Here is a 27,643-nt window from a genome sequence, read left to right as displayed (position 1 = left end):
GAGGTAACTATGGGAAGGAAGTGGGAGGGGAGCTGTTGCATTGTGGTAAACTGTGGTCAATGTCATGAGACAAAGTATATGTGAATCGCTGTATGGAAAGTAAATTTGCTCTGTAAACCTTCACCCAAATCACAATTTAAAAAAAAAAGGGGGAAAAAGAAAAAATCCAGAATACATGCAGTGTATCACTAATATAATGTTTAAAATATGGAAAACAATATATATTCTGATAGACTATATGTAGCTGTGTAACATAAAAAAATAAATGATAATTAAAAACACCAAAAAAAAAAAAAAATGACCTTCTAAGTTGAATATAACCACATTAAAACAGTATGGTTACCAACTTATCTAATTTGACTCCCAAAAAGCAAAAAGATAAAAAATTTCTGAGCTGTCATTTGAAGCTGCAATTATATCCTCAGGCTGCCTGCCTGACTCTAAAATAGATTCACTTAAAATCTTGCTTCTTATATTCCATGCATTAAACTACTCCCTATAGATGGCATAACTTTTCCCCTTCTTACTGAATTTCAACATTGTTTAGACATTGCCCCTAAAATCATGATTAGTTTAGATTGTCTCTTTTTTCCCAGGGGATGGTTTGGCATTACTGTTACTTTATATTGTGTATTTCCCTTTGTATATATATTTTCATGATATTATAAATTCCTTTAGTGCAGAGATTGTATAATATAACAATAAATGACATCTGTAGTCAGAGCACTAAATAATCCTTTTTTTTAAAAAAAAAAAAACCTGCTTTGAAATATAATTCACATGTTGTTGTTGTTGTTATTTGCCTTATTCACATACCATGCAGTTATTCATTCAAAGTGTGCAATTCAATGACTTTTGCTATCTTTACAGAGTTATACAATCATTACCACAGTCAATTTTAGAACATTTTCATTACTCCAAAAAGAAAATTCATCTCTTAACTATCACTCCTTCCCTCAGTGGTCCCATCCTAGTTATTGTTTATAACATGTTTATGAGGGAATTTGGTTGCTCTGTTTTTCACTTTCAAAAGTTAGTAATTCTACATTTTTTAGGTTTTTTTCTTCCTTTCTTTTTTTTTAAACATCTCATCCATTAATTTAAGGGCTCTAAAAACCAAACCAAACTCAACCGCCATCAAGCCAATTTCGACTCATAGTGACACTCATTGGGTTTCCAAGGCTGTAAATCTTTACAGAAGCAGAATGCCTCATCTTTCTTCTGCGGAGCAGCTGGTGGGTTCAAACCACTGACATTTTGGTTAGGAGCTGCTAAAGGGGCAGGGAGGTGGCATCTTCTGACCTCCTCTAACTGCACAAGAGGAAGACAATCAACAGCCCACAGCCAGGTATGAGGCCAGACATGCCACTTCCCTCTAGCCCTCTTATCAACCTTGACACCAAGCTTCCCTTCTGAGGCACCCACCACCTCTTTGCTGGGTTCAGTAATTTGCTGCAGTGGCCACACAGAGCTCACAGATTATGGGGTTTATTAGGGAAGCAACAGGCTACAATTCAAGTTCAGGAACACTCTCAGGATACAGTTCTTTGATCAGGGCAGTTTCCCCTCTGCTGTGCCCTTAGACATGCCTCTCTGGCCCTTGGCCTCTTGGCCTAGCCTCTGCTTCTGTGGGCCAGGTAAGCCTGCCACCCTGTCCTATGCCTCGGTTCCATGGCCACCGTCTCTAAGCTGGGCATCTCTCTCAGCCAGCAGTGAGATTCCTCCTCTGCCTCTAAGAGGGCTCATTTTAAGCCTGGAAGAGTGTCAAAATTAGCCAATCCTAACATCAGAGTAGTTCTACACATCTGAGAGGGAGCGGACTTTCCCAGATTTCTTTGTGCTGTGCCAACAGAAGTACCCCAGGTGTATGACTTTAACAATCAGGAGTTTAAAAGTGTCTACTCAGTTGCTCATGCAAATTCCTCCACAGAGTTAATTGCCAGTCTCATTATAGGAAATAACTACTACCAGCTGCCCAGCCAAGTTGACACATATCTGCATGGTCCCACCCAGTAATCCAGTGAGAATTACAAGGAGCTCTGGTAGCATAGTGCCTAAGGCAGTTGACTGCTAACCAGAAGGCTGGTGGTTCAAACCCCCCAGCCACTCCTCGGAAGGAAGGTTGTGCAATCTACTTCTGTAGTGATACTGCCTCAGAAACTCAAGGAGGGGCCGCTATGAGTTGGGTCTGACTCTACGGCACATAACAACAACAACATGGCTAGAAAAGCAACCATGCAACTCACTACACCACAGGAGCCAAATGCCTTAACCTCTGCACCACCAGAGTTCCTAATTTAAGTGCTAAAAAATCTCACTGCTGTCAAGTTGGATCTGACTCATAGCGACTCCTCCTTGGGTTTCTGAGGCGGTGTCACTATGAAGGGAGCTCTGGTAGCGTAGTGCCTAAGGCACTTGACTGCTAAGCAGAAGGCTGGCAGTTCAAACTCACCAGCTACTCCTTGGAAGGAAGGTTGGGCAATCTACTTCTGTAGTGATACTGCCTTGGAAATCCAAGGAGGGGTTGCTATGAGTCAGGTCTGACTCGACAGCACATAACAACAACAACATCACTATGGAAGTGGATTTGAACCGCCAGCCTTCTGGTTAACAGTCAAAGAGCTACTATTTTCTCTTAATGTCCTCCATTATTTTGTAAATTTTGATTTTATGATTAATCCCATAATCATATGTTACCCAACTCTGGATCATCTTTAATTCAATTATTTGTTTTTGAACTTAAGTCAGATTTCATGTCCTACTGCTAATAGCGGTAGTAAGATAACTACTGTTTATCAAGTACCCTAACTCTGTGCTATCCTTCTGCAGGTATTATCACATTTAATCCTCACAAAAATCCTGTAAATTAGATAGCATTTTCTCCTTTGTACAGATGAGGAAAGGAAAGTGAGGCCAGGAGGGGTTAAATAACTTGTCTAAGATCAGTAATAAATAACAGAGTCAGGATTTGAACTCAGGTTTGTCCAATTCCTGAAATCCATGCTCTTAAACACTATACAACATTGCCTCCAGTTTTTTAATGTATACTAGGATCCTTTCATTGGGCTTTATCTACCTTAAAGTGTTATTTAATATGTATCTTGTATTTTCTATCTGTAAATCATTACCCTAAGTGAGACAAAATAAATAATGAACCTCATAGGAGAGGTATGTACATAAATTGTAAAGATTTGTTAGAATAAAGGGATTAGAACCCAGAGAATACAATTTAGAGAAGGTTTGTATTTTACTTTCATGTTTTTATTAATTATACTATATAAGTAATCCCCGGGTTATGAGCGAGATATGTTCCTAAGTTTGTCTTTAAGTCACTTATAGGTAGGTCAGAAGAGGTGCTTACAGTTCTTATTTAGCCTTACTTTAGTGCATGAAAAGGCTCAAGACCTTTTCAATGATTTAAAAGCTGCACATGCAGCCCGTGAATATGACTGTTACAAACAATCTGTTGTGAGTAGGGATTGGTTCAGTCATTTCAAACCAAAAAAATCCACTGCCATCAAGTCAATTCCAACTCATAGTGACCCTATAGGACAGAGTAGAACTGCCCCCAAAGGTTTCCAAGGCTGTAAATCTTTATGGAAGCTGACTGCCTCATCTTTCTCCTGTGGAGTGGCTGGTGCATTCAAACTGTCAACCTTTTGCTCAGCAGCTGAATGCTTTAACCTCAATGCCACCAGAACTCCTATTTGTTTCAAAGTAAGGGCAAATTTACATAACATTGAAGGGTGAGTACCAGTTGAGTTGTTTGTAACTCCGTCATTTGGAACCTGGGGACTGCCTGTACTTTGACAGTTGATGTGAACTAAATCCTATCAGATATAAAAACTACTTTTCAGTATTTCAATAATTTATCAGTTTCAATCAAATATTCAGTTTAAAAGTATTGACTTATTATATAACTCATACTTTTCCAACAGATAAAGAGTTCTATTTGTCTTTTAAGAGGGAAAATCTATGATGCTCTAGATAATCGAACCCTAGCCACCTACAGCTACAAAGAAGCTTTGAAGCTTGATGTGTACTGTTTTGAAGCATTTGATCTTTTAACATCACACCACATGTTGACAGCACAAGAAGGTTTGGAAACTAAGGTGTTTTATGTTTTGCATGATTAATGTTGTTTGGATAGTTTATTCTCTAAAATGTGTAGAATCAAAGGCAGGCTATACACAGGTTTAAGTAGATGTATTAACTTTCTTAATGTCTTCAAATACATTAACACTGCAAAATGCAATATTGTACAATGCTTTTTGTTACCAAAATCCTTAGGGATTTCAACATGATCAGACCTCCTTTTGGAGAAGTGATTTGAGGTAGTGTAAATCAAGATTTCAATGTCAAGATTTCAGTGATTCTCAACTTGGCTACACTTGAGGAGGGTTAAAAAACATACAGTGTATAGACCCCCAACTCCAGACCAATTGAATCAGAATCTCTGGATGTGGAGCCCTAGCATCAATATGGTTTAAAGCTCCCCATATAATCCTAATGTACAATAAGGGTTGAGAACCACTTATTTAGTATGTTTGCAGTTACTTGGAGGTGTATAAATGAGAAAAATAGGCAAAAGGTGGTTGTATTAATGGGATTCAAGCATATCTTTAACTAATACAATAATTCTCAATCAGGGGTGATTTGCCCCCCAGGGGACATTTGGCAATGACTGGAAATATTTTTGGTTGTTACAACTCAAGGGCAGGGAGGTGGTAGGCTGCTACTGGCATCTAGTGAATAGAAGCCAAAGATGCTACTAAACGTCCTATAATGCAGATGACATCCCCCTTAAAACAAAGAATTATCTGGCCAATAATGTCAGTCATGCTGATAATAAGAAACTCTGGCCTAGTGGTTCTTGGGTCTTAGAATTTGAGTCACCTAGAAGCTGCTTGGGCCCTCTATGTGATCCTCATCACCCAAGTGTGAGAACCACTGTCCTAATTTTCTCTGATACATTTTGATCTTGTTATTTTCCTTTGGGTTTGATTTACTTAGACTAGTAGAACTATAGAAGAATGTTTTTAATTGCTAAAGTTTTTTTCTTCCATACATATTGTGAGGACATTTTTTTCTCTCTCAACATTTTTAAGAAAAAGAACTTCTTGAATCACTACCTCTTAGCAAGCTATGTACTGAAGAACAGGAATTGCTACGTTTTCTATTTGAGAACAAATTAAAAAAGGTAAGTAAAAACAGAAGTTAATGCTTGCTTTCTTTAATTTCTTCCATTTGACCTCCATTATTTTTACTGGTTAATCAAGTATAGTATTCTCCTATTGCTAATCTTAAGTTTCTGTCTTAGAAGGAGGATTTAGTAATAATAGAATAGGAAGTCTTACATTGTCCAGAAAAACGTAATTAAATAATTTTTATTTCTTTAGCACATTGAAAAGAATATAGTTAGATGATATGAAATATGTGATGTGATTCTGAAAAGAGCTTCCAAAAAATGTTTGCCTTCCTCCCAAGGACTCCTCATAATGAAAGACTGAATTATCAACCAAATGGAGTTACGTTCGTGAAAGTGAGGATTTCTTATGCTTCCTGAAATTTGACTTTGTAAAATACTTTCTGTCATGTAAATCTTATGATAAAATAGAAAAGAGAATTAAACATACTGAGAATACTGATGAAATTTGAGGTTAAAAAGTTTTCAGAGGCTCACACATGCCCCTGTGTCAATCCTTTAAACACTTGAACCAAACACAAATTGAGTGTGCCTTTTGGTTTATTATGGCTCACTGAGCTCACATTTAAATTTCTCTGTGTTTCAGTATAATAAGCCTAGTGAAACCGTCATTCCTGAATCTGTAGATGGCTTGCAAGAGAATCTGGATGTGGTAGTGTCTTTAGCTGAAAGACATTATTATAACTGTGATTTTAAAATGTGCTACAAGCTTACTTCTGTGTAAGTATATACAAACATTTTTGGGTAGGAGCATAAAGAGTTTAGTCCGTCTTACCTAAGAAATACATTCTCTTGCTCTTTGAGTAATGTACTATGAGTTGATCAGAATTTAAGTTGCCTTTATCATTTGCAGAGTGCCACACAGTGTACTGTCTTAAATGAGCAATTTACAGACAGGTTTATGCATATTTGTAGGTTATTACATTAACTTGGGGAGGATATACAAGTCCTTCTCCTCAATCTTTGACAATTTGAAAATACCATTTTATCGTGTAGCTTCATTAAATAAATACTTTATTAAAGGAGAGACTAATAAAATCCAGTAGATACTGAGCACCTGGTCTGGCACATTCACTAGCTAAGTGATCTCCTACACATACCAGTGCATCTAATTCAAACTGGTCCTTTATCAAAATTATATATATATATTTTGTGGCTTTGTAGGTTTGCTTAAAATCCTTGAAATTATAAACATTGTGATGATCAAATACTTGTGATCTATTTACTATTTCATAATGTTTTTTATTCTTTTAAATAATTGGACTTCTTATTTCATGTATAATTCTGTTGATTTAAAATATCATTTATTATTCCTTCTATATAAAATAGAATTTTCCCTTTCATTAAAACCTAATCCTAGCCTTAGTTGAACTAACCGGAAGATAATTGAATTAAGAAAGTAAAAAGTTACTAGTCTGATAGACACTGGTGAATCCCCTGAGACTATGGCTGCTAGTCACCCTTCGGGCCTGGAATTGAACTCATTTCCATGGCTTTCATCCAAACAATAGACAGGTCTGTAAGGTGAACATTTAAACCAGGTAAGTGCATTCCTTAGAAATGATTAACCAAGGGAGCTCAGAAGGGTAGTATTTACACAGGGAGATAGCTCAGAGAGCAGGAATGCATAGAATAGAAGGACACAGGGAAAAGGTAACCACAGTGAGGAAGTGGGAAGAGAGCTGCTGTATTGTGGGGTTGCAGTAAATATCATGAAACAAAATGTATATGAGCTGTTGTATGGGAAATGAATTTGCTTTATAAACTTTCACCCAAATCACAGTAAAAATTTTTAAAAAGAAAGTAAAAAGTATTATATAACCCATAGTACTGTACATAATGCTGTAATGATGATTTAAATATAGCAGATTTTAATGAGTGCTGCAATGTACTGTTTTGGGACAGTAATGCATTGCTTTAACTTTCAGAGTAATGGAAAAAGATCCTTTCCATGCAAATTGTTTACCTGTACACATTGGGACACTTGTGGAGCTGAATAAAGCAAATGGTAAGAATTTGTTTTTAACCAAAAATTCATGGAAACAATTAGTCCTAGCAACTGGTACACCATCCGATCTGCAGCCTATACAACTATGAGACCAGAAGAACTAGATGGTGCCTGGCTACTACTGTCAACCACTTGGAAGAGGGTCTATGTAGGAGATCCTGGATAGACAGGGAGAACAATGTGGAACAAAACTCAAAATCATTTGGAAAACAGGGGGGGTGGGAACCAGGTTTGCTGATCTGATAGAGCCTGGTGTAACCACTGAGACTATGACCCCAGCTGCCCATCAGGTCTGGAATTGAACGCATGCCTGTGGCTTCCAGCCAACGAATAGACAGGCATATGAGTTGAACATTTACCTGAGGTAGATACACTCCTTGAAGGGAACAAGCATGGGAGAAAGAAGGGCTGCTTATGCACAGGGAGACAGCTCAGGGGGCAGGAGTGCATGGAGTGATAGACATGGGGAAGAGGTAACTACTTCCCAAGGAAGTAGGAAGGGAGATGTTGCATTGTGGTAAATTGTGGTCAATGTCATGAAACAAAGTGTTTGTGAACTGCTGTATGGAAAATGTATTTGCTCTGTAAATTTTCACCCAAATCACAATAAAAAGAAAAAAAAAAAGAATTTGTTTTTAAGTTAAAATAGCAATTTTTAGATATAAGAAAATTTCAGTAACTCTCTAAATATTGGCCCCCAAATCCTGATAATTGAGATTGCATAATGGAGTTCTAAAATAAAACTAATAAATAGGAGAAGAAATATTTAACAAAATGACTAATAGGTCTATTCTGTTATTCCAACAGAATGCTTTATTTTTTTTATCCTTGCTTCTTGCTTCCTTGCCCCAAAAGTGATTTGTGGTTCAAGGTATGTCAGCTTTAGAGTAGAGTATTGGCTGTCAGCTTAGCTTTGCTTTATCCCTGGTGAAGGATATCATGCTTGGTAAAGTGGAGGGTTGACGAAAAAGGGGAAGGCCCTCAACATGATGGATTGCAGTGGCTATAATGATGGGCTTGGGTATAGGATTGTGAGGCTGGCACAGGACCAGATAGTGTTTTGTTCTGTTGTACCTAAGGCAGCTGTAAGTTGGAGACGACTCAATGGCACCTAACAACACCAACAATAAGACGAATCATGTGGCAGGAGTCGGTAACTTTAGAAATTGTAAGGGAGCAGGTTTTTTGCTCGAGTTTTCCATATTTTAACATTTCAGAAACATTTAGTTATATTTGAGCTGTCTTTACCCTTAAATTATTTTAAAATGAATAAATCCAGTTTCCTGTGCTCAAAATGTGGTCTGTGGACCAGCAACATCAGTATCTCCTGGAAGCTTGGAAATGTAGGCTTTCCAGCTGTTCCAGGTCTGTTGTATTTGTATCTGTATTTTAACATAACATTTTTAGATGATAAAGTTTGAAAAGAACTATTCTAAATTTAGGGTGTTATGTTGAGTAATAATAGAAGCTTAAATTCCAGTATATTTAGCTGCAGGAAATGTGATCATGAGATGGTAGGACTTACACATTTCTCAAGAGGAAGTAGTTTTGTTACTTTAGTCAGTGTGTAAATTTGGTCAGCCAAATTGGTTGTGGGTGGTTAAGATGGTCCATAACAGGTTCATGGTATAAGAAGCATAGGTTTCTGAGACAGATAAGGAGCTGTGGAATAAGCTCTGAAGCATTGTAAAGTACTTTGTGAAATGGTGTCTGTTCTCATATTGTGCATTATTTGCCATTCATTCAGTCTTTCAGCCCCTTGATAACTACTCAGCAGCCACTTAGGGCCCAGCCACTGATAAGGTGCTGGAAATGGTTTAAAATTAAACAGCCATGGTATCTGCCTAGTGGGACTAATATAGTCCATTAATTAAGTGGATTTTGTATGAAATCATTGCTATAAGAACAGAATTTGCTATAACATAAAATGTTATTGTGAAAGTTGTAACTAGAGAAAAGTAATTTCTTAAAATACATTTGATATGAATATTTTTTTTCTTTTTCCCTAAATATAGAACTTTTCTATCTTTCTCATAAACTGGTGGATTTATATCCTAGTAATCCTGTAAGTAATATGAATTTTTTTTGTTCTTTTGTAACCTGAATTTAAGAAAACATTTAACCAGTTGGTAGCTTATATTCAAGTTGAAGCAATACTGTTTTCTTTTTAAAGTGTTGGAATATATTCTTCTAGTGCTTGAGGTACTTAGAAAGTCACATTTACCTCTTTGGTCCATGGAGGTATATTTTTAGTATGCTGAAGCAATAACTTAAGACAAAATCTTATTTTCTGATTATGGAAATTATGCATGCTTATTATTTGAAAATACTTAGCATACAGAAATATATGATACTGAAAATCAAAGTCTTACTGCCATTTCTCATAAGAAATGCTAATAAATGTTTGATTGCTTTCTTACACTGCATATATAAAATTACTTGTTGAATAGTACATTTAGTGAATCACTGCGCCTTCCAAACTCCCGTGATCAGAACTGAGAACTGAAAATTGAAAATGCGATCAGGAACTGAGTCCTTAAAGGCAAAAGTGAGGGACCAGGGTCTAGGTTTTAGACAAGACAATAATTTGTACCCTAGACCACTATGGAAATAATTGATAAGGAAGTGAAACCAGTACAAGAGAAGTGAGCTGCATAAAAATCAGTTTCCAAAGGCAGAGGAGAAAGATAGACCAAGGTTGAACCAGATAGTGGTAGGTGGAAGGCCAGGACTCACAGACTGATTTTTCCAATATAAAGTCCTCAATTGCCTTTCTTACATGAAATGCTGATAGTGCATGATTGAGGGCACCTTGAGAGAGAGCGGTGGAGTATCTTTCCTTTTCTCATATAGGCTCCCTAGTGGACAGCTCTCTTTGAGAAAAATTTCTCACTTGAACTGAAGTATGTGATACAGGAACATTTAGCCTACCCTAGGTCTGGCCAATTCAAGATTAGGCATCTTTGGTCATGGTAAATTTTGAACTTTTTAGGTGTCTTGGTTTGCAGTGGGATGTTACTATCTCATGGTTGGTCATAAAAATGAACATGCCAGAAGATACCTCAGGTATGAATTTGTTTTCTTCTCCGCATCTAGTGAACCTGGAGGAAAGATTTTCTTGTACATCTGCTTTAAGGCAATAACTAGTAAGTACTTAGCACCAAGAAGGAGCTCTAGTGGTACAGTGCCTAAGGCATTTGCTTGCTAACCAGAAGATTGGCAGTTCAAACCCACCAGCTGCTCTGCGGAAGGAAAATGGGGCAGTCTACTTGCGTAAAGATTTACCACCTCAGAAACCCAGTGGGGTCACTGTGAGTTGGAATCAAGTTGATGGCAGTGAGTTTGTTTTTTTTTTCTGGTTAGCACCAAGAAGGCCTTCATTAAGTGGTTGCTGCTATTGCTGTTTCCACCATTTATCTATTAGGTTACAAATGGATCTCTCTGTACTAAGTATTTAAGTTCTGTATAGAATGCTAATAAATTCAGATACAATACATACATAAAGTTATAGACATTTCTTCTAAAATTTATTAAAATTTTGCTTGTACTAGGAAACTTTTTAGTTCAAATAGATTAACACAAATGTTAAATTAGTGTTTAATATGCTGGTAACTCCTTTATTTGTCATGTCCTTAAAGCCATCTGCTTACTTAAAATGCTTTCAACAAATTAAGAATAAATTACATGAATAAACTCTTGTTTTAGCAAAGCTACAGCTCTTGAGAGGACCTATGGACCTGCCTGGATAGCATATGGGCATTCATTTGCAGTTGAGAGTGAGCATGACCAAGCAATGGCTGCATACTTCACAGCTGCACAGCTGATGAAAGGGTATGTCAGAAACTGATTAAATTCAGCAAAAGGATTGTTTAGCTAACAAAAGGAAATTTCTATTATCACTATTACTGCCACTTGGTTGTTAAACTAAACAAATTAAAAACATCTCACTAGCATCTTGTCTCTTAGCTTACGACTGTACAATAACTATAGAAATGAGTGGGGAAGCTGGGCATATATAGTGAGTTTGCCTTTCAGTTTATCTCAACCAGTGCATGAAGCAACTAGGACATTAGGCCAAAGAAAGAGAGGAATAGGGAAACTCTTCAGATCTGCCTCATCTGGCACAACATCTGGGATTCTTCAGAGATGGTTTCTATTTAGGTCTTTCTCTTATATGTGGGTTACGTTTTCCTGTTTGTTTGTGTGTCTTACTTCTTTCTTAGTTGAGAAATGGACACTTTAGAAATAAATATGACCGCTATAGAAATCAGATTCTCCCTTCTTACCAGGGCTATTGTTGCTGTTATTTATTGAGTGCTTTTCCTGAACTAATACTGTAAAGTCTTTATCCTTTATCATGTGTGGCACTGAAGTTTCTGCTCATTTAACTTAGTGATCAGCTTAGTTATGTTAGTGGCTTCCTTGAATGCCTTGAATTAAAAACTTTACCACCCTTTTCCAAGGAGTTCTGTGTGCATATGGTGGTGGGGGGGGTGATGCCTTTGGCACTCAATCTAGCATTTTACTACTTTACTTTAGCCTTCACTTTGTGCTTATGCAGAGCCTGGAGGTCAGCCAAAAGTAAGAGATTGGGACCCTCATGTCTTTCCTGGGAATGTGCACAGCCCTGCACATGCGTTTGTGCTTCTAGATCTCCATGTAAAACTTTACAAAATCTTCTGTGGACATTTTATTCCCTAGATTTTCCTTTAGGAGCTCTGGTAACATAGTGCCTAAGGCACTTGACTACTAACCAGAAGGCTGGCGGTTCAAACCCACCAGCCACTCCTCAGAAGGAAGATGGGGCAATCTACTTTCATAGTGATACTGCCTCAGAAACCCTAGGAGGGGTCGCTATGAGTTGGGCCCGACTTGACGGCTCATAACAACAACAGATTTTTCTTTTATGTTTTCTGTCCGTCTTCTTGTGTGTGTGTGTATGTGTGTGTGTGTATGTATATAAATATATACACATATATACCTTCATGCAGTTGCAGATGTTAAACATTTTCCACCAGCTATCCTGGGGATAGGGCTTTTCTCACTGAGCCGAGTGAAATAAAGGCAAGTTTTATGAGTGGGCTTTTCCAAGGAGCTGCCAGACCATTATAGTAGTGATGATTTTCTGGGGACTGGGTTTTCTGGGATGCTCCAAAAGCCGAACCCATTTTTCCCCCTCCAGTGCCTGCTAGTTTGCTGGTTTTCACAGATACTTTGGTTATGGGTCTGCTGGTTTTCAAACTTGCCATGAAGCTAGGGAGACAAGGTTAAGAATGGGGCAAGTGAAAACCACAAAGATAGATGTTTTTACAGAGAGTCAGTCCTTTCTCTTGATTAAATGCTCCTTGGATTATTGCAAGCCATTGTTTAACTCCAGAGTTGTGAAAAAGTTAATTTTGACAATTTTTGGCTAGTGTTCTTGTTGCTTTTATGGAAGAGTGGATTTTTGGAGATCCTTACTCTGCCATCTTAGAAATGCTTCCTTTAGGTAAATATTTTTTAAAGGTTCTTCATGACTCTTCCATTGATGATAGAATCCTTTTTTTTTTTTTTTTTTGGTGCCAATATATACAGCCAAACATGTATCCATTTATAATTTCTGCATGTGCAGTTCAATGACATTGGTTACATACTTCACAATATGTCACTGTTCTCCCTGGCTCCACCCATATTGTTACATCACCATTCATTTAGACTCTCTACCCCTTAAAGTTCTTATCTGTGCTTGAAATTAACTATTATCAGTTTGAATTCATGTACATAATTCTAAATAAGAATGCAGTGCTTAAAGCGATCATTCTTCATCAGTTGAGCTAAACTGTTGTTTAGTTTAACGATGACTCCATAGGATAGTTTTTGTTCAAGATTTAAAAATTATTTCCAGGCAGTAGATTCAAGGGTCCCCCCTGGTCTTAATGGATCCAGTAAATCTGGTTTCCATATGAGTTTGAATTTCTGTTCCTCTATTTTCCTCCTTTTTGTTAGGATCCACCTATTGAGTCCTTGATCAGAATGTTCAGTAATGGTAGCCAGGCACCATTTGTTTCTTCTGGTCTCATGGCAGAGGACGTAGTTCAGAGGCAATTAAACCTGTGGTCCATTTCCTTCTCAGATTCCTGGGGTCCACTTCTGCTGTTCCAGGTAAATAGAGACCAATTGTTTAGCTTGGGTGTCTGCTCTCAAGCTTTTAAGAGCCCAGACACTATCTACCAATCTAGGAGGTAGAACCGAAACTCTAAAAACAACTTTAAGTCAGTTGACTGCATAGAACCATGAAGCCATGACCCAAAACCATTGAAGGAAGAAAATCAATCTGTGAAGTGTTCAGTTACAATTAAATAGTATCAACAGATACATTTATTTTCTTTTTGGTTGCTGTTGTAGTTGTAAGATTATATAAAACACTTCATTTGCCATTTCATCTTTTTTTTCCTGGTATACAGCTTAGTAGTAAGTAGTAAGAGCTACATTAGTTAAGCTGTGTAACCATTACTTTTAGTCTATGCCAATTTTCCCATCAACATAGACAAAAATTCACTACTTCCCAGAGAGTGATTTCCCTTCTTCCTTCTCCTTCCCGCCTCTGGTAACCTGTAGATGATAAATCTTAATTCAAGTTATGACCCTAGATTGGAACCAAAGCACATACCAACCAGTCAGTAAATATTTATTGAAGTTCTTAGATCTAGTAAATAAATAATTTTTCAAAGAAACATTATTTCATGATATTTACTTTAATGTAGTCACTGATCCAATTATGTGAGCAGATGAAAATTCAGTTAAAAAGAGTACTTCTTCTGAGCCTTGATCTGTTTCAGAGGATGGGAAAATGGAATTAATGTACATGAGATAGAGAATTCTTCAGTGTAAGAATGGATCATGGGCGTTTACAAAAGGGAGAGCCATTTTAGAAAAGTTAGAAGCAACCTCATAAAGGGAAGTGGAGCATGGACATAAGCTTGAAAGAAAAAATGGTGCTAAGTGAATAAAGGAGGAAGGCGGTAGATAGTCTACACTAATAGCATGGCCTTGGCCTTTGGGGGGAGAAATGCAGGCTATAAGTAGTTCTGCCCTTCTGCTGTAGGTACTTTTCTTTTTTAAGCTATAGAATACAGTAATGAAAATTAAGTAAGTTGGTGATGGATTCCCAAAGTAACCACAGATTAAACTAAAAACCCATGGGGCACTCATTAAATGTCAGTAAATGAAAAAAAGTTATAAAAAGTTAAGTGCTGTGTTTTTTGTTGCAGTAGTGTGTTTAAATTATCTTGCAGAAAAGGTTTAGAATTGATAAATTAATTTCTGTTGAATTGTAAAGTTCTTGGTGTTGAATATGTGAAATTTGAAAATATTTTTAGGTGTCATTTGCCAATGCTGTATATTGGATTGGAATATGGCTTGACCAATAACTCAAAATTGGCTGAAAGGTTCTTTAGCCAAGCGCTAAGCATTGCACCTGAAGATCCTTTTGTTATGCATGAGGTTGGTGTTGTTGCATTTCAAAATGGAGAGTAAGTACCAAAAGATCATTGTGCTTTTTGGTAAATGGAGTAAGACATCCATTAATAGAATTCAGTTGATCAGACTGACTCTTGAGTAGATTTTTATTGTACACTGTTTAAGGACATAGAAGATATTTTTTAAATCTTAGATTTCCTTCAAAATATTAAACTTGGGTTTGAATCCTCCTTTCAGCTAGGCTCCCACAATCTCTTAATTATATTGCTCGACAGTTGGTGTATCTTCAAATGATTGCCATTCAGCAGTGTGGCATTGAGGCACTCAAGACTCATTAGTCATCTATCTCTATGTAGATTAGAAGTTGGATTAATACAGTTGAGAAAGATTTTCCAAATTTTTGAAACAAAAGTACAGGAAAACCTGCAAAAGCCACAACCTGTGTAAGGCAGAAGCCTTTCAGAGAAGGAAATACTCAAATATTTTCCACTAAAACGAATAGTATAAAAATAGTAAGACTGCATCCTGTCAAAAGTGGAAAACTTGCCAGACCCAGAAAAACAGGGCAGTCCCATTGAGTTCCAGCTCTCACAGGTTTCACCATTCAGGTCATCCCTAACTTAATGAGGTATTTGAGTTAAGATGAACTGCACTGAGGACCGTGACTGTCTGTTTTTTTCTTTTTTTCTGTACATCTTATCCTTAGTAATATATACTACATACATTGTAATTTACTGATGTTATCATTCTCTGATGTAATGTTTCCAACTCCCAAAGACAAATGAAGATCAAATTTATAAAGGCAATAATGATGAAAACTAAAGTAAAACTCAGGTATTTGACTTATGTCAAATAGAACTCCATCATAAGTTGGGGACTACCTGTATTTTGTATTTTGTTACCAGTTGGTCAAAATGTTAAACTAGTTAGAGTGACTCAATCCCTGAGTGTCCTGTTCAGTCAAGGTTTTACTGTAGCCTTGGATGTTTTATAAAATAAACAATTCAGTATCATACACAAGAGAAAAATATTTATAATCCTTTGCATTGAATTATACATAAATGAAAAAACAGTAAGTTTGTATTCCTCTATTGTTATTTATGAGTTGTATGTATGTGTTTTCCAAAAATTGACTTATCTAGGTATTAAAGTTTGGAGCTTTTTTTGTTTTTATGTATAATAATTTAACATCTCCTAAGATCTTAAGCATGTGTTATGTGAACACCATAAAATTAATAATTCACCTGATTTAAATTTTAATTTTAATCAACTCATACCAAATCCCATTTCACCTTAGTACTACTAGAAAGAGATTTTCAGACGTTTCTTAAATGTTTATAATTTTGAATAACCTGCAACCTTTCCTTCCCCCTATTTTAGCTGGAAAACAGCAGAAAAATGGTTTCTTGATGCTTTGGAAAAAATTAAAGCAATTGGGAATGAGGTATTCTATGAATATTTGTATATATGTATATGTACACAAATCTGGGAGCTCTGGTAGCATAGTGGCTAAGGCACTTGACTGCTAACCAGAAGGCTGGCGGTTCAAACCCACCAGCCACTCCTCGGAAGGAAGGTTGGGCAATCCTACTTCCGTAGTGATACTGCCTTGGAAACCCAAGGAGGGGTCGCTATGAGTCGGGGCCGACTCGACAGCAAATAACAACAACAACTAACAACACAAATCTAAGTGTGTTTACTCTCCAGTGAGGAAATAGCATTGCCAAATAATCCCTCTTGCCTACAGTAATCACCTAACATTTATCATACCAAATGGCTTGTTGGTGTTTGAATTGTCAAGTAACTGTTTGATTACATGGTACAAAGTGATTTGTTTCTAATCGAGAGAGCAGGTGTTGGGTGTGTGTTTCTAAAGAGGACTCTAGTGGTAGTGGTGGTAACTGGAATATATCAGATAGCTATTGGAAACTGAAAATATTGGATGGTTAGTTGAAATTGATGAGCACTAGGAGCTCTGGTGGCATAGTGCCTAAGGCATTTGATTGCTAACCAGACTGCTGGTAGTTCAAATCCACTAGCCACTGCTCAGATTGGGCAATCTACTTCTGTAGTGATGCTGCCTCAGAAACCGAAGGAGGGGTCGCTATGAGTAGGATCCCACTTGACAGCAATGAATTTATAGGATCTTATCATAGTATGTCTTTCTTCTCTGGAATTTAGAATAGGCTCATCTTTGATTGAGGTTAAATACAGTATAGCAGCAGATTCTACTTCTGTAGGAATAGGGTGAGATGTCATTAAAATTCAGATACTTCGTTTGTAGTTCCCTACCTGTACCTTTCTATATTTGAAAATTTTTAACTAGGCTCTGTTGTGTAACAGATGTAACCCATGGGTTTGTGCTCCTCGATTAACTTTCTCACAAGGAAGGCTATTTATACACTGATACTATTTAAGAATAATAATTTTAGAAATTACAAACTTCTACATGTAGGAATTTGCGTGTTACTACTCTTCTGATTTCTGATTCTTTTTACTCATATTTACCTTGTTTTACTCTTCTGATTTTCTTTTCTCATTTTATGCAGTTGCCCACAGTTGTCTCTCCTTTCACTGTTAGCTTCTTTAGTTTTCCTGAAAAATGGCAATCTGCTTGTCTTTGTAGACATGTTGTTGTTGTTGTTATGTGCCATCGAGTCAGACCCGACTCATAGCAACCCCTCCTTGGGTTTCCGAGGCAGTATCACTACGGAAGTAGATTGCCCCATCTTCCCTCCGAGGAGTGGCTGGTGGGTTTGAACCGCCAGCCTTCTGGTTAGCAGTCAAATGCATGAGCCACTATGCTACCAGAGCTCCTTCTTAAATTTTAGTCTCCAATGAACTGTCATAAGACTTTGAAAAATATTATCTTTCCCTTTGTTTGCACATGTATGTATATATAGCATGTTCTTCCTCAGCTGAGTCTTAAGTGGTTCTGTATAATAAATATGTTTTTGTTAGTATAAGATTGCCATCTGCCACCTTGTCAATTTTCAAGGAATTGAATGCCTTAGGCCTTTGCTGCTCAAAGTGTGTTTCCTGGGCCAGAAGCATCAGCATCACCTGAGAACATGTTAAAAACACAATCTCAGGTCTAATCCAAGACCTATCGATGAATTAGAAGTTGAATTTTAGCCCAGGTGGTGCTCATGTACAGTAAAGTTTGAGAAGCACGATCCTGGGAGCTCTGGTGGTGCAGTGGTTAAAGCATTTGGCTGCTATCCAAAATGACAGCGGTTCGAACCCACCAGCTGCTCCATGGAAGAAAGATGAAGCATCTGCTCCTGTAAAGATTTACAGCCTTGGAAGCTCTATGGGGCAGTTCTACTTAGTCCTGTAGGGTCACTGTGAGTTAGAATCGACTTGATGGCAGTGGATTTGGGTGGGTTATCCTAAGCCATACCTAAAATTGAAACGGTTTTTTCCTTGATATTCATAGGGCACTTCAGAATCTTCTAGGAGTTTAAAGTAGCAGGTTTAAATATGAAAGCACAATACTATCCAAGTGTCAGAATAACCATTAAAAGTTATATGAAGAGGGAAAAAAATATATACTTGATTTTAGTTATAAGCTGCAGCAAATGTCAAAATAGTCAAAAGAAGGTAATAATGCCTAAGCATAATTAAAGGATTTGTTTTTCATTCTCGTGGGCTGTACTTCCTAGCGCCATTCTCATTAGAGTTAGAGAGGTATAAGTTACTCATTTAGTTGCCTACTATGTCCTAGTCTCTGAGCTAGGCATTGAGATGCAGCAAGAAACTAATTTGGTATTTCCTGCCCTCAGATCTATTGGGAAATACAGACAAGGAAATTGGCAGTAATAATACCATGTACAAAATGTCTGGTTGGGAATTAAGGTACCCATGCAGCTTAATTAAGGTATTCTCCCTCTACGGGAGAGTAAGCCCAACTTGAATAACAGAGGATGTCTTTTGGATGAAATATCTTCCAATTCATACTGAAGTGTGATGAAGCATTAGCCAGGCGAAAGTGAGGGGAAAGGTGTTTCAGGTATAGAGAATGATATGTACAAAATGTGGTATATTTTTTTTAGAAATTGGAGCTAATTCAGTGTGGCTTGGATTTTATGTTCATAAAGAATGTTGAGAAATAAGGCAGGAAAGTTAAGTAAGTGTTGGTAAGGGCCTTGAAAATGATGATAAAGGGTTTGTACTTTAACCTGACGATAGTGAGAAAACAAGAGAAGTTTAAGATGGGGGCGAGATGGTGAGACTTGTATGATTGTGGCCCCAAACAGAGTTTTTGTTAATGGGGTAGGCAAGGTAGAGTAAACAAAACAAGGTAACTCTTGGGATAAGAGAGGTAAGAGAGGGAGGGGTCAATGATGGCATCAGCATAGTAGGACACCTAGAAGGACAATGAGATTAGGGATCTGGGTTGGCAGGAGAGACATAAGTGGTATGTGACACATTGAGTTGAAAGTGCTTGTGAGAGCTCTAAGTAGAACTACCTAGTAGACAGACAGATACAAAGATCTGCTGTGTTAGAGAAAAGTTGGAGGTTCAAAGTTTGACCTTTAGCATAGATAGGCTATTTGACATGAGTGTGCTGTGTACTGGAAATACAGAAATAATACAGTCCTCAAGAGATCTCATCTAGAGGAAAAAAAGATGAAACCAACAAATGTATGTAGAGGCATACAGAGAGTGCTATATGAGCAAGAGGAGAGACACCCAACTTGCATAAATTTATGTCAGATAATTCATTGCAAACAAATTAAGTTGAAAAGTAATGTATATACCTCATAGGTTTGATGCTGCTTTATGTTTTAGGTAACAGTCGACAAATGGGAACCTTTGTTGAACAACTTGGGGCATGTCTGTAGAAAACTTAAGTAAGTAAAGGAGAGCATTTTCAGACTTTGTGACTGAAAGTTTACTTTGTGACTGAAAGTTTACTTGGTTTTGTGTAGCCTTTTCCATATTTTTTTAAGGAGCTCTGGTGGCATAAAAGGAGCTGTGGTGATATAGTGCCTAAGGCATTTGACTGCTAACTAGAGGTTGGCGGTTCAAACCCACCAGCCACTCCACCAAAGGGAGATTGGGCAATCTACTTCCATAAAGATTTACTGCCTCAGAAACCCAAAGGGTGTTTCTGTGAGTCAGAATCGACTCAATGGCAGTGAGTTTGGGTTTTTTTTTTGGTTTTTTGTTTTTGCTAGCATAATGGTTAAAGCATTCACCTGCTAACCAAAAGGTCAGCAATTTGAACCTGCCAGCTGCTTCACGCAAGAAAGATGAGGCAGTCTGCTTCTACAAAGATTTACAGCCTTGGAAACCCCATGGGGCAGTTCTACTTTGTCCTAAAAGTTTGCTGTGAGTCAGAATTAACTTGATGGCAGTGGGTTTGCTTTAGTGGGTTTCCATATTTTTTATTTCATGAGGAGGCTCTTCAGCTTTCTTATTCTTGGCTGTTCAGATAAAATAAGCATAGAAAATGGTATTGTTCTTATTTATCTCTGTTGGTTTAATTTTATTTTGGAAATGTATATTAATTTAGAAATTATAATTATATTAAAAATTTTGTAGTGTTCAAAATTAATTTAGCAGAATTTAGATGGTAGGATCTAATTAAAACCATATTCATATTCTAACTCATTATTTCCTAGTAGACATTAGTTTTGTATTGTGATAAATAGATGGCAATTAAAAAATGGATTCATTGGTTAAATAAATTTGGGAAACTCTTAAGTTACATAAAATTTAACGAGTTTTTTATTGTAGGATTTCTTGGAGTCTTTCTTATGCATTTCCCAAACTCACATTTGGAAAATGCTGTAACATGTCACAAACTTAATTGAAAACAGAACCTTTTCTTCACAAAAGATTTTCTAGGGAAAGTTTTCCAGAGAACTTTGGGGAATATTGTTATGAATAACTTATGGACCTTAAAACAAAACTCCTTAGTTGTTTTGTTTTTAACCACTCCTGGTATTGAAAGTTTAGGGATGGGCCTAGGAGTCAAGGATTGGGGTTCTGGTTCCAGTCCCCCTCTAAGTATCAGAAGTAATACAACATGAATTAGCTTTGTAAATTTTCACCAAATCACAATTAAAAAAAAAAAAGTAATACAAGTATCCATGTAAGAGTCTCCTCAACTGACTGAGTGAGCATGCCAAGAAAATACATTTCAAGGACCTATTGAGATACATGGAAATGAAATATAGAGGAAAGTTACAGTCTAAGTTGTTATTCTGGCATAGGAAGATATTTCTTATATTTTTTTAATAAATAGTACTAATCTTGACTTAGGACTTCAGTCATTTTATTGTCATCATTAATTATTTTCTCTCTCTTCTTCCCCTTTTCCTCTCCCTTCCACCTTTTGCTCCCTCCCTCTTTCATAGAAAGTATGATGAAGCATTGGATTACCACCGCCAGGCACTGGTGTTAATTCCTCAAAATGCATCCACCTACTCTGCTATAGGATATATACATAGCCTGATGGGCAATTTTGAAAATGCTATTGACTATTTTCACACAGTATGTCTTTTGTTTGTATCTGATGTTAAATCTGGTTAGCATTTTCTACTACTTTTTGAAAAGATCTTTACTAGGCAATGTTTTATTTCTTTACCATTTTAAAATTCTTTATACTACCTTGTATTTTATATTTTTCTTTGCATAGAAAAGCATACATATGTTTTGTAGTATTCATCAAATTCATCAAATGTGAGACTTGTCATAAATGTGCAATGAGTCATATAAATGTTCATTTGACCTGGTGTTAGATTTAGGCTGGAGAGTACAAAAATATCTGTCACACAGTAAAAGCCCTGTAGGAGCGCCAGTCTTTTATTCATGACTCTTATAATTAATTTGCTTAGATCAATTTAGTTGATGAACAAGATAATCTACATTTATCACAAAGAAAGAATCTCTCCACATACCCACATTGCATCGAATCTAAGACACCGATAATAAGTGAGATCACCTCAAAAAAGAAAAAAAAAAAATGCTGACAATTAAACTTTAACATAATACCTTGCTATCACTTAAATTTTTTACACTTAAGAGTGTTCTTTTGGGCATATTTAGACATAGGGTTTTATCAGATACTACTCCAGTACACATGAAAAGAAGAATACAAGTTAAATGAATGGATTATTCAATTCTTCAGCATCTGATGATTCTGAATCAGTGTTGTACACAGAGTACACAGATAATCAGTATTCTTTTTTCCCAAAATATTATCCCAGTGCCATCACACATATTCCATTCTTGATTTTCCTCCACACCATAGAAACTGTCCTGCATATTTTGATGTTTCCATTCTTTTAATCTTACTAAAAAGTGGCAACAGAAGGTTTTTAGACAACATCCAGGATTCATATATCTTCTTTAAGTGTTCCTTATATATATGGTTTGTTAACTAAAATGTCAATTGTCTAGTCTTGCTATCAAGCATAACAAGCAAATTCACACTGCACAGGAAGTGACATCCACATTGTGGCTGCTGCCTGGCCACAGCAATAGTAAGCCATCAATTGCAAGACACCCTGGTTTCAGAAATGTTAACGTTTGAAAAAATATGGGTCTTAGAATCAATGAAATAATGATATTGTAGGAAGAGGTAAACTATAAGTATATGTGAAATTTCAAATAAATTAATGGGTAGTAGATTCATAACTGATTTTCAAGGGTTGATTAAAAATGTTCAGGTGATTTTCTTAGATAGAGTCTCAAAATGCCACTTTGATAACCAAAACACTAAGCTAGTCAGAACTTGGGGCTAAGCAGCTTTTCTAATCTTGTGTAATCTTTCAAATGTGTGTATTTGAATATTGTATAATTTAATTTACCTTTCTTCTGTGATTTATTTAGTATGACTTAGAGGGCTTTTGTGAGATTAGAGTTTTTTAATCTTTTTGGAGGGGTAATTTCAAACATGGGAAAATAGTAAAATGAAACCCATTGTACCTATCACCAACTTCAACTGTTATTCTACTCAATCTTATTTTAGCTATCTCCCCAATAACAATACCTCTCTACTCCCACCTTTGTTTCCTTGCAGTATTTTTGAAGTGAATCAAATAGGAATATTTTTAAACAAAATATAAATATATATACATATATTTTCTTTTAATTACCATGCTGAATTTTTTTTTTTCCAGGCACTTGGTCTTAGGCGAGATGATACGTTTTCTGTTACAATGCTTGGTCATTGCATCGAAATGTACATTGGTGATTCTGAAGCTTATATTGGTAAGATTATAATTATTCTTACTGGCTTTGTCCCCCATTTTTAAAAATTTTTTCTCTTCATAGTCCATTTCTATTCAGATTTCTCATGTTCTTATTTAAGGTTCTAAGTTTATCTTCCTAACCCTTCTAACTACATTAATATCAAAAAATTCTAGTTATTTTGTAGAAGAATGCTGGAGGAAGTAATGACTCATCAACTGTCTATTCAGTTTGACATTGAGTACTTCCAGAATACTTTATAAGATATGTGTAAAGCACTGTGTTGTAGAAAGATCAATCTAATTACACAATGGAAAAATAAATCTTAGAGACATTTTTCTAATAAACTTGAATGAAAGAACTCTGGCCTTAATATGTCATAATTCAGGTAATAGCATAATGTTAATCTCCACATTTCTGTGGAATATTAGTAAGTGACCATTTATTCACTTAACTGACATAAAACTCTTTATGTTTGTAATGATAAGCAAATAATGAGATAATAGATCAAATTGCTGTAATTGGGCACTTATTTACTTATGATTTGAGGAGTTTGCATAAAGGTTAGAAAAGTAAGAACTGGACCTTGGGTAAACAAAGATATCTTTAACAGAACATAAAGCCATAAAAGGAAAGAAATGATAAATTGGACTTCAATAAAATTAACAACTTTTGTTCATTAAAAAAAAAACACTCAGCGTGAAAAGGAATGGCATAAACTCAAAGAAGTTACCCATAGAACTTGTATCTAGAATATTAAAAAAAAAAAAAAAAAAACCCACAAATCAGTAAGAAAAAGTTAAGCAACCCAATCATAAAATTGGCAAAATACTTGATCAGATGCTTCACAAAAGAGGATATCCATATTGATTAAGTAAAATGAAGATACTCAACATTATTACTTACCAGAAAAACTAAAACGATATGAAATGACATTGCACACCTACCAGAATGGCTAATGGTTAAAAGTACTGATACTTTAGTGGAACTCTCATATAATTGGTAATCAGTGGGGTTATAAATGGGTACAACCTCTTTGAAAAACTGTTTAGCATATTTACTTAAGTTAAAAACAAGCCTATTCTATCAGTTTTCTGTTGCTGCATAACCAGTTCAAAACTTAGTGGCTTAAACCAACAAAGGTGTATTATTTCTCACAATTCTATAGGTTGATTGGGTGGTTCTTTTGCTAGTCTCACCTGGTTCACTCATGCCCACCTGGTTCAGTCAGCAGGTGGCTTGACTGGGGACTACATGGTCTAAGATGGTCTCTCTCATGTCTGGGATCTCAGGCACAATAGCTGGAATAGCACTGTGTTGTAGAAAGACGCCCAGCTGGCCCAGCTAGGACAGCTGGACCTCTCTCCACATGGCTTTTATCCCAGACTGCATCATGGCATGGTGGTTTCAGGGTTCTAAAGAACAAGAACTGAGGCTTCACAATCTCTTGAGGCCTGACTTGAAAGTTAACAGCATCACCTCCATTACATTCCATTCATCAAAACAAGTCACATAATCATGATCGTCTCAAGTGACACAGAAAAGTCATTTGACAAAATCTAATACCCTTTTATGATAAAAACATTCAAGAAACTAGGAGTAGAAGGGAGATTCCTTGATATAATAAAGGTCATTTATGAAAATCCCATAAGCTAGCATCAGACTCAGTGGAAAAAATCTGAAAGCTTTCTTGTTAAGATTAGGAACAAAACAGGGATGCCTGCTCTCCATTGCTGTTCAACATTATACTGGAAGTCCTAGTCAGAGCAATTAGGCAAGAACATGATATAAAAGGTATCTGAATTGAGAAGAAACAAGTAAAACGAACCCTGTTTGCAGATGACATGATCCTATATGTAGAAAATCCCAAAGAATCCTCATGAAAGCAATTAGAACTAATAAATGAATTTAGCAAAGTTGCACTGTACAAGGTCAACACACAAAAGCCAGTTGTATTTTTATACATCAACAGTGGGCAAACTGAAAGGGAAATTAAGAAGAGAATTCCAGCAGACAGTATTTCTATATACATACTTGTATGTGTTAGAAGAATGTCCATATATATATAATAGAGCCAATGGGGCAAAGTGATGATAACTTCTTAGCCACAGCCAAACACTCTGAGGGAATGAGTCACTGAGCCTATTTATGGGCTCGGGACTGTGGTCTCAAGGGACATCAAGCTCAATTGGCGTAACATACTGCACAAAAACATTGCTTTACATCCTACTTTGGTGAGTAGCAACTAGGGTCTTAAAAGCTTGCAAGCAGACATCTAAGATGTAACAATTGGTCTATCCTTGTCTGGAGCAAAAATGAATGAAGAAAACCAAAGACACATGGAAAAAATTAGTCCAAGAGACTAGTAGACCATGTGAACCTCAGTCTACGTGACCCTAAATCTAGAAGAACTAGATGGTGCCTATCTACCACTGTCAACCACTTGGAAAGGGATCAAAATAGGAGGTCATAGATAGAGTGGGAGAAAAATGTGGAACAGAACTCAAAATTATAAAAGAAAAGACCAGGACTATTGGCTGAAACCCCTGAGACTATGGCCCCTAGTCATCCTTTGGGCCTGGAATTGAACTCACTCCTATGGCTTCCAGCTAAACAATAGACAGGCATATAAGGTGAACATTTATACCAGGTAGGCATACTCCTTAGAATAATCAACCATGGGAGATCAGAAGGACAGTATATACAGGGAGATAGCTCAGAGGGCAGGAATGCATATGAAAGAAGGACACAGGGAAAAGGTAACCACAGGGAGGAAGTGGGAAGTGAGCTGTTACATCATGGGGATTGCAGTCAATGTCATGAAACAAAACGTGTATGAACTGATGTATGGAAAATGAATTCGCTCTGGAACAGTACCATCTAAATGATTACAATACTTAGGAATAAGTATTTTAGGGAGGTGAAAGATGTGTACACTAAAAACTATAAAACATTGCTGGAAAAATTTAAAGGAGAGACTTCCGGTAAGATGGAGGAATAGGCAGACAAGTGACACAGACCCTCTACAACAAAGAAAAGAAAAAACAATTGACAGAGATACAGAAGATGATCCGGGAGCCCTGAGCTTTGAAAGGAACTATACAGAAGAAGATTAGGCACTAACTAGTGGAAAAACCTGAATGAAAACAGTGAATACAGAGACAGTCTGAGCTGCAGACTGTGAGCTACTCTGATAAATGGATAAATATATCCATTCAGGGACCAACAGCCTGAATATTTCCAAGTGGTGTTGGGACCTGAGAATTGACCTAAAGATCAGCCCTGGTCACCAAGGGCTGCAGGGACAACTGCACTGGTGGCCTATGACTAGGAAGTGAAACAGTAAGGTAGGAGACAACCTGAGCTGTTGACTTTCCTCTGTCTGGAGGGGGCAGCCATTTTGATTGCTTACACATGGCAGCCATTTTGAGTATTTAAAGTGACTGAGGATGCAGCCATTTTGAATGTTTATAAGTGGCAGCCATTTTGGATATTTAAAGTGACTGAGGGTGCAGACATTTTGAATGTTTACCAGCGGCAGCTATTTTAGATATTTAAAGCAACCGAGGGCACAGTCATTTTGAATCTTTACAAGTGGCAACCATGTTGGATTTTAAAGTGATAGCATTCTCATTAGGATTCCAAGGACCTAAGAATAGGCTCTGTTTGCCAAGGTCAACAGGGACAACAGGAAAGGAGACAGGTGGTGAGTGTATAAGTGCTGTGAACTAGTGAATAGAGGAGCACAGCACAGTACTCTGCTTGCGTAGATAACATACAAAGAAAATGAAAATCGTGGGCAAGTCACTCCAATAATTAAATATAACCACCAATTAAATATAAAAACAAAAACGTCACAATGCCTTAGAGACAACAGAGCATCACAATTCACACAAAGAAGCAAGATAAAGCAGGAGAAACAAGGGACCAGGATACAGACCCAAAACACATCCCTGAGGAAGATACAGCATTGGAACTCCCTGATAAGGAATTCAAAAGAATTATATTTAGGTATCTTCAACGAACTGAGAGAAAGATCAAGGAAAACACAGAGAAAACCCTAGAACAATTTCAAAAGACAATTCAAGAACAAAATGACAAAATACATGAAAAATTAGAAATGTTACAAAATCTACACACAGAAATCCAGAAGATTAATACTAAATTTTCAGAAATAGACAAGACATTGAATGGGCAAAGGAGCAGAATTGAATCAATGGAAGACAGAATTAGGGAGATTGAAGACAAATACCTGAACACTACTTTGGAAAGGGATAAATCAGAAAAAAGATCAAAACAAAATGAAGAAAGCCTAAGGTTCCTGTGGGATACCATCAAAAGGAATAACCTATGTGTAATCAGAATTGCAGAACAGGAAGAGACAAATAAAACCACAGAGAAAATTGTTGAAGATGTGTTGAATGAGAATTTTCCTGGTATGATGAAAGATGAGAATATATCCATTCAGGAAGTCCAGTGAACCCCAAACAGGATAGACCCCAAAAGAAAATCACCCAGACATATCATCAAACTCACCAAAACCAAAGACAAAGAAAGAATCATGAAAGCAGCATGGGAAAAACAAAAAGTTACCTACAAGGAGCAACCAATAAGACTGAGCTCGGATTTCTCGACAGAAATGACACAGGTGAGAAGACAATGGGATGGTATATATAAAACATTGAAAGAGAAAAATTTCCAACCAAGAATTATGTACCCAGCAAAATTGTCCCTCAAATATGATGGTGAAATTAGGACATTTTCAG

General features: G+C 36.7%; 1 protein-coding gene across 1 annotated transcript in view; it reads left to right on the top strand.

Moving 5' to 3' along the window:
• Window positions 1-27,643, top strand: part of CDC16 (cell division cycle 16) — a 48,614-nt gene that overhangs the window by 15,054 nt on the left and 5,917 nt on the right. The window contains exons 6-17 of the mRNA XM_007942374.2: window positions 3,939-4,098; window positions 5,109-5,200; window positions 5,793-5,926; window positions 7,135-7,214; window positions 9,230-9,279; window positions 10,207-10,280; window positions 10,920-11,045; window positions 14,573-14,725; window positions 16,053-16,116; window positions 19,467-19,528; window positions 21,041-21,176; window positions 22,808-22,898. Coding sequence (XP_007940565.1) covers window positions 3,939-4,098; window positions 5,109-5,200; window positions 5,793-5,926; window positions 7,135-7,214; window positions 9,230-9,279; window positions 10,207-10,280; window positions 10,920-11,045; window positions 14,573-14,725; window positions 16,053-16,116; window positions 19,467-19,528; window positions 21,041-21,176; window positions 22,808-22,898 — 1,222 coding nt within the window. The remainder of the gene's footprint in view (window positions 1-3,938; window positions 4,099-5,108; window positions 5,201-5,792; window positions 5,927-7,134; window positions 7,215-9,229; window positions 9,280-10,206; window positions 10,281-10,919; window positions 11,046-14,572; window positions 14,726-16,052; window positions 16,117-19,466; window positions 19,529-21,040; window positions 21,177-22,807; window positions 22,899-27,643) is intronic.

This window comes from Orycteropus afer, unplaced genomic scaffold (assembly GCF_000298275.1).
Source record: "Orycteropus afer afer isolate SDZICR_OR568_19922 unplaced genomic scaffold, OryAfe1.0 scaffold00089, whole genome shotgun sequence".
In the NCBI taxonomy this organism is placed as follows: Eukaryota; Metazoa; Chordata; class Mammalia; order Tubulidentata; family Orycteropodidae; genus Orycteropus; species Orycteropus afer.
Note: the sequence above shows the minus strand (reverse complement) of the source record. Positions and strands in the feature narration are given on the sequence as shown.